Source organism: Grammomys surdaster, unplaced genomic scaffold (assembly GCF_004785775.1).
Source record: "Grammomys surdaster isolate TR1022 unplaced genomic scaffold, NIH_TR_1.0 185, whole genome shotgun sequence".
NCBI lineage: Eukaryota > Metazoa > Chordata > Mammalia > Rodentia > Muridae > Grammomys > Grammomys surdaster.
The window spans coordinates 16,066,157-16,074,365 of record NW_021604630.1 but is presented as its reverse complement, the minus strand read 5'-3'; the positions used below and the strand labels follow the sequence as shown (position 1 = coordinate 16,074,365).

Sequence of the window (8,209 nt, the reverse complement as noted above, 5' to 3'; positions counted from 1 at the left end):
GGGGTGTGTGTGTTGTGGTATATGTGTGTATATATGTGTGTGGTGTGTGGTGTGTGGTATTATGTCTGTGTGCGTGGTGTGGTATGTGTGTGTATGTGTGTGCCCACGAGTGTGCATTGTGATGGAGACTGAACTCAGCACTCCACACAAGCTAGGCCAACATTCTACCACTAATGACATCAGCACACCTGGAGCCCACATTCCATCTTTCTGAGAAGGAAAATCGTAAGATTTCCAGAAAATAAAAAATAAAACAAATAAAAACCAGTAAAGAATATTTCCCTGCAAACTCATCCTAACACATACCACATGTATTCATCTCTGAGTAATTTTGACTGCTTTTTAGTTTTGTGTCTTAGTGGTGTCATTTCTCAGCACAAAAGTCAAAAATTAAGATAAAATGCCCGTGTTTCTTGAACTACCTTCTCTCCTCACCATGGAACAAAAAACGCTGCTCAGAGTGTTGTCTGTGCTCAAGCCAGAAATTAGGACCACTCTTACTGTGGGCACAACGGCATCTCCATACACACACCTCCAGTGTACGAAGCTGGTCTCCAAGGCAGTGGCTCCTTCAGAAGCCCATTCCAAGCATACTGTTAGGTCTGCTTCATCCATCTTGGCTTCTGTAAATTTTCTAAGCTATATTCTTTTTTAGTCTTCCCATGGGTTCAGTGAATCATATTCATGAGATTCTGTGTAGTTTCATAGACTAAATGGAGGTAGAGTAAAAGTGGGTCTGTAAGCCACACGGAAGTCGAACCACCAGCAAAGTCCCACAGCAGGAGCAAAAACATCTGGTCACGATCTGACTAGAAGATATGCAGATGTAGTCTGCATCATAATTTGATGCTGATGTGCTTTCTATGCATCTTTTCACCTTCTTCATTGATTATCCTTTCGTGCAGCCCCAGGGATCAATTTACGACTTCCTGGCAGGTCCACAGTTCAATTCTGTCACCCTAACACCTGTCAGTGGAGCCAACAAGAAAAAGGCAGCACCTTTTCCTCATGCCCAAGCTGAAGGAGGCTGGTTTGGGTGTCTTGGCCCACAGTTTTTCTTGGCCTTTATGAAGTACATTAAGTTGTGCAAATAATCTCTGCAGAAGAAAATACTTTCCAGGTGACCATGGTTCAGTGAATGGTTGAACCTCCCTCTTCTTTGGACAGTGATGTCTCTTTTCTAATGATGTCACTCGAACATGTACATGTGCGAACGTACACACACACACACACACACACACACACACACACACCCCTTCCCCAGAGAAGATTACCTTGATTTGGAGAACTTGTCTTTCAGCTTCTGGTAATGGGAACACTTAGGAAAATGTTATGATGTGGGTGACAATCCCAGGAAGAGTCTAGAAGCAAACTTCTCTATGACTTAATTAAAACTGAATTCTGATGGATAGCTCTTCTAGTCATGTTTATTTGTGTTTTTGGTTGGATGCCCTCTTATCAAAAAATTGACAGATAAACTGACAAAAAATTGACAAAAAAATCACAGATAAATTAGTTCATTTAACATTTAGCAATCATCTCAAGAATGCCAATTGTCTTACTTGTGGTATTTCCAGTTTAAAAAAAAAAAAACCAAACTAACCACATTATCTTGCAAATCGAAAAACAAAGAGTGCTTGGACACATCAACAGAACCAAGAAAAGAGCAAGCAGTTTTTCTTTCCCCTTCTTCCTCTACCTTGAGCCATTATATCAAAGTTACATGGTAGTATGGATCCAGAATTTGAAACATACTTTAAACTTTTGAATTTTGGATTCAGACTTGTTAAGATGTTAATTTTTAAAATATTTAACAACAACGACAACAACAACAAAAACCTCACAGAGTATATTTGTATCATTTCAAAGTACAGCGGCCTCAAATGCTCTGAATGTTTCAATTTTTTACAGATGTGTCTTCCGTTTCATTTCAAACTGTCCTGATACTTACGGGTTGTAACATCTGTGTCCCTAAATTGTCTTTCTGATCTTAAAAGACAGACAACATTAATGTCCTAAATGGTTAAATGCTTTATAATGTGAAAGTTTACCAACAACAAGAATAATTTCAAATTATTGTCACTTTTGAAGGCACTTTTGGGTCCTCTAGTCTCTGTCCATGAGATTTCGGTGATCCCAGCTCATGGAAGAACAGAGCTTAACAAAAATCTAAAATGACAGTTGACATATTTTATCCTTGTGGATATTTGTTTGTTTTTAAGGAACAGAAAGTGAGTCAGCATATCCTTATATGGATCCCTAAATATGTGGATTAATTCTGTTTTTTTATTGTCTTATTTATATAGTCATCTATTTAGAGAGTGAAGTGGGTAGCCCAGGCTGGCCTGGAAGCCACAGTTCTCCTGCCTCAGTGTCTCCAGTGCTGGCTTATGGGCATGCATTACCACACTTGCCTTCTTCAAATTCTTAAACGTCTTCATTATATAGCATGGAATATAACAGGTTGCAATTACTGCTGAGGGGTGTGTGTGTGAGTGTGTGTGTGTACATGTGTATTAATTAGTGTATTAATTAATTAGCCCAGAGAGCATATTCAGAAGTCATTTTTCACTAGCTCTTTATTTTGGTTTGGAGGGTGGGTCTCTCTCATAGACCTAGAGTTCACCAATTAGGCTAAGTAGACTGGCCAGTGACCTCCCGAAAGCACCTGCCTCCCTTTTCCCAGTCCTGAGATTACCAGTGTGCTACCATGGTCAGCTTTTCACATGAGTATGGGGATCAAACTCATGTCTTCATGCATGCATAGCAAACACTCAGTAACTGAGCTACTCTCTCAGCCCCAGGACACCTGACCAGACTGGTGAGATCCACAGGTGACACCTCCACTGGGACATTACAGGAAGAACATAGGACTTTTAGCAAATGCAGCATTCCACTCTCCCTGTACAATAAGGATGAGGCTGGCCTAAGCTACCTCTGAGCTTTGGAAATTGCCATGACGGAGTGCAAGGACTTCAGTAAAACCACAAGGAAGCTCAGAACTGTGAGTGGATAATTAGTACTGTCAGGTAGACAGCCAGGAAAGCAAAGGAGATAGTTGAGAAACCTTGGGACCCTGCTTGTCTTGGGCCACATGAACAAATCTCGTGCCAGTGTGAGACTCTCGGGCTGTGCACAAACACCCGTCTCTGAACGATGCACTTAGCATCCTGCTAGCAACATCATGCTGCATGCACACTGCCATCCCCACAATGGAATAAGGTTTTGCTTCCTCTTAAGAATTATCCAACTTAGATTCTATTCAATCAAACTCCCCTTATGCCCCAGTACAAGACTGGAAAGGCTAATTCGGTCTGAGCTGGTTTGGGTACATAAACAATAAAGCTCTCTAGGTTCTCTTTGGAGAATATCTCCTGATTACCATGTTTTGCCTGTGCATGAAAGGACAAACATACAACTTAAATCAGATGCATGGTGGGATGCAACATATGCAATAGAACTAATGATTATTTAACTTAATCAGCCAATCAAAATAAAGAACCATGCAAACTGCACCCCTTCTTAACCAGATCCTCCTCCTCTTCATAAAAGAACCCAGGGAACAACCATGACCCTTGAGCATCTTCAGTCATGCAACCTGCTTGCTCTCCTGTCGACTATTCTTCCCTGTTCCAGCACTCTGCTCTGAATAAAGTTTCCTGGCTCCTTCACACTCACTGTAGGCTTTCATTTCATTAAAAAAAGGCCCCAAACCCAAGAAAGTCCTGGCTGAGATCTTGACTGCTAGGAATGACAGCACACCCACAAGGTAAAATCGTGGCAGTAACAGACACATTTTAGGCAAACAAGACACCAAAATGGTTCAGCAAACGGATGTGTTCATCTCCTATAATAATCTTAAGAGCTTTTAGTAAATTTGGACTTATAACAAGACAAGGGCTATATAAAAACAGTGTAAATCCATTTTAAATGTTAACACCTACGAGGAACCAGTTTAACTGTCTTCTTCAACAAGCAATGTTTCTATACTAATTATCAGAGTGGCTCTGGGAAACACACACATCAGGTCCAGCATATCCCCTGGACCACACCCAAGGCTGCAGGCACTCTTACCCCTCTAATTTTGTATACACCTTTATATTTTTTTAACCCTTGGGGTGTATATGACCATATAGAAAATGCTATAGCTAATATATGAATAGATTAAAGATGGCTGTGACAAATAAGAAGCCAGGGATGGGGATAAGGGCAGGAGGAAGAGGGACGTCGATTGATGAAAGGAACGGACCAAGGGGATATGATAAAAGAATTTTATTAATTAGCAAACCATATAAACATATTCTACACAATTACCCCTATAATAGCCTTATTTAGTCTTTTGTTGTCAGAATTGGACGAAATTTTATCTGAAATTTTACTTGATTCATCCATTACCTCTCCATCCCGTATGTTTCAGATACACACACATTTCCAAAGAGATGAGTTATTTTAGTAAAATACAAACACCAAGCAAAAATTATGCTCACTGAGAACGTGCCTAGAGAGCCACATACATGCACATCGTTAAATATAGAAACTAACTGTAATGAGCATCATTATCTCCGGTTTCCAAGGATACCAGGATAAGCACTACTCCTAAATTGCAGTTCATTCAGCAAAGGGCATAGAGTCATTTATATTCAGGGTCATCACTGGCTGACAGCAGATGTGGAAGGAAGGCCAGGGTAAATCACCCTGCTTGCTGAGTCCTGTGTGTTTCCTACTTCACTTTTCAGTCCTTGACCCCTACCTATCCTTTGGTTCCAGCCCTGGTCAATATTTCACAGGAGAAAGTTGAAGAATACGATTGTAAATATTTCTTCCAAGAGGACAGAAAAATCCCCAAAGGGCAGGGCAGAAAGAGATGGATTCATGTGAGGATGGGGGTGGGGGCTAACACTCTCATTTTCTTTGTTTGTGAAAAGCAGCAAAGGCTGGCTGTGTGCATCAGTCACACTGGTCACCATCTTTCCCTGTGCCTAAAGAACAACTGTACCCTTAACCTCAACTTCTCAGCCAACCAAGTGCAGGCAGTGCAAGGCTTTTGGAGAACACCACTGAGCAACTGCCATAGTTTTTAAAATCAAACTGACCTTCTTGAATTTTGCCTTCTTGTCTTTAGGATCTAGATGTTTTATAAAACCCATGTCCTTTGTTTCTGCGACAATGAAAATATTTAAAACTACTTTCTAACAGCTTGGTGTGGGTATAGCTCTGCACCCATTTATTTGTTTGTGATGGTCTGTTTTCTGATTGTTGTTACTGTGGCACTTTTGGTCACCATAGGTGAGTAGTGACAAGGAGTGGCAGGATGCTTGATCAGGTAAATACCAGTAAGAGGCCATGGCACCTAGGAACTTGTCCTTCTAAGTCCAATGGTCACTTATGAAATGGATGACTGGGACCACACAGATACTTTATTTTAAAATTATGAAAATATACATAATATATGGCTCAGGAGCTGGGGAGATGGCTCACTGGGTAAAGTGCTTCCTGTACAAGCATGAGCTCCTGAGTTCAGACTCTCTCAGAACAACCTAGAAGCTGGATGAGTACAGGCCTGTGATCCCAGCTCCAGTAAGTGGAGACAGGTCCACCCTGGGGGCTTGCTGGCCTGCCAGGCTAGTGGAAAAAGGTGAGCTCTGGTTTCAGTGACAGAATGTGTCTCAAAAGGGAAATTGGAGAATTGTTGAGGAAGATATCCAATCCTGACTTCTGGCTTCTACACTTACCAGCATGAGATAGTGAATCTGCACATACATGCACACAAGCAAAGACTACACACACACACACACACACACACACACACACACACACTATGGTTCAGATATAATAGCAACTTTCTCTGCAGTTCTTTGACCATCATCTGTCTACTTAGTAAAATAAAACCTCCTATGGAGTATCTGCTACCTGTGATGGAGGAAACATTCTGTACCTTCAAATGCTTCCTCTTGACGGGCATGAGCTATTATGCCAGGCTAAGCTTCTTAGCTTAATGTGATAATAAAGAACAAGCTGGCTATTTTGATAGTGAAGACCTTCTAGGGCATTCCTCTTTTGCAACTAATGATACTGTTCATTATTTCTCAGAGGTGAAGGAATAAAACCTTACCAAGTTTCCCAATAGTTACATAACATAGACACCGTATATCAATAAGCAGCCTATTTACAGATTAACTGTTAATACAGAAACTTTAATTTCCTTCTTTAACCTTCTTCCTATATATTATACATGATTAACTATTACATATTTATATACATTGTTAGGAAGATGTCAGTTTAGACCACTTTTTAAGATTTTTAAGTCAAAACATTCACTTAATTTGGGATTAAAAGGTTGTTTCTGCATCTAGTCGACAAAGTAATAGCAAATTTAAAATGTATATGAAATGGGTAGATGGGCTCAATTATCTTGAAAATTATGTCGAAATTATTTTGGTGTTATCATTTTGACACCATTTCTCACAGGACCAACGTTTGGAGATAAGGTGGCTTCAGACAAGGTTCTGCACTTCGTGGACGAAGCTTTGGAACTGTTCAGGTTGCAAAGCTTTAAGAAAATGGACTCTATTAACTCCTTGTCCCACCCAAGGCTAGTACTTGCTTAGAGCAAAGGGTAGTAAGTTCAGTGGGTAAACATCAGACAAAATATTCACAAGTCACTGGCGGGAAGAGTCATCCCCTGTGTCAACATTTCTTCCTGATAACACGAATCAGCTTTCACAAAACCCCCTAAGGCAGAAAGTTTACATTGAGCGTCATAACTGTATTCCCTGCTTATGAATAATCAATCTTAAAAAAAAAATCTTCAGTGCCAAAAGTGCCCCACCCACCAATTCAGACGCTTTATCTTGGACTGGGGCCACTTGGCTCTCTGGATGTAAGAACCTCGAATGATGGGTTTCCCCGCCCCACTTTCTATTATCCCAGCATCTAAACTACAGTCCTGTATGTCTCACAGGTCTTCGAAAAATACTTTCTAGTGGCTCGCCCTTTCTGCCTCCTTTTGAATTAGAAAGTGGCTAATTATCAACCCTCAAACCATACTGGCTATTACAATGCTAGTGAGCACTGTCACTTTTTTTTTTTTAAAGTGGGTTTATGTCCATCAGAAAAGAAGCTGGCTCGGCCATCCGAGGTTAAGGCCAGCATTTCCCCTCGCGGGTGTGGCGCACCTTTGATTCTTGGCCCAGCTTCCAGCCCTCTGGCCTCCAGTGCAGCTTCCCGGCCTCAGCTCCCCACTGAGGCAGCAGACAGTGGAGACCACTGTGGTCCCCTGTTCTGTCCTGCCCAGCTAGGGGGGTGTGACTGGGGTGGCAGTGGTGAGTGAAAGGCAGGGGTAGGGGGTTTACTCTGGGCCGTGCGTCCTGGGGTGGAGGTGACCCGGTAACCCGAAAGCTGCCAGGAGAGGCCAAGAGGGCAACGAGGTTTCGAGGAGGCTGGCTGACCTCCACCGGGGGGAGGGGGACAGAGATGTGGGGTGGCAGACGAGCAGGTACTGGGAAGCGCCCAGGGCGCACGGCGGGGTGGGCAGAGCCCAGCGATTGCTCAGAGTAGAGGCAATCGCGGAGCGGGGCAGGAGTTCCGGGACGGCGAGGGGACTGCGTGTGGGGTGCGGGACTCGGGCACCCACTCACCTATGCACAGCTGGATCGCGTAGGCGTAGTAGGACCAGCCCAGCAGCAAGCTGATGAACACCACCGGGATCCAGTAGAGCACCCGCCGGCACCGCCGCCTCACGCCGCCCGGGCCCGAGGGCGCCATCTTCCAGCCGCATACACCTGCCCAGCTCCGCCGCCGCCGCCGCCCGCGGGCCTGGCTCGGGGCCGGGCTCGGGGCTCCCGGAGCCCCCGGCGGGACAGGCCCGGGGGCGGCGGCTGGCTGTGCTGCGGCCACTGCGGCCGCCGTGGCGCTAGCTCCCCATCCCGCGGCGGCGAGCGGGCGCCGCGGACTCCCGCTGCACAGCCGGGCTGAGGCGGCGGCTCAGAGTGGGGAGGACGAAGGCGACGAGGCGGCGGGAAGCTCCGCTCCGCCCCCGCCTGGTCCCCGCCCGGTCCCCTCCTCGCCGCCTCCCACTCGGCGGCGGGCTGCGCGCCCTCGGGCGGGTACAGAGATCCGGGGTTCAGACTCCCACTGAGTCCCCCGGACTCTCGGCCACCCGTGCGCCCTTGCCGCGGGCCACCGTGGGGGCGCTCGAGGTGGCGACCCG

At 44.8% G+C, this 8,209-nt stretch overlaps 1 protein-coding gene across 1 annotated transcript in view; it reads right to left on the bottom strand.

The window, feature by feature from the left end:
• Positions 1–7,979, bottom strand: part of Zdhhc2 (zinc finger DHHC-type containing 2) — a 58,191-nt gene extending 50,212 nt beyond the window's left edge. Inside the window, exon 1 of the mRNA XM_028768195.1 lies at positions 7,638–7,979. Coding sequence (XP_028624028.1) covers positions 7,638–7,764 — 127 coding nt within the window. The 5' untranslated portion in view covers positions 7,765–7,979. The remainder of the gene's footprint in view (positions 1–7,637) is intronic.
• Positions 7,980–8,209: the final 230 nt, after the last annotated feature.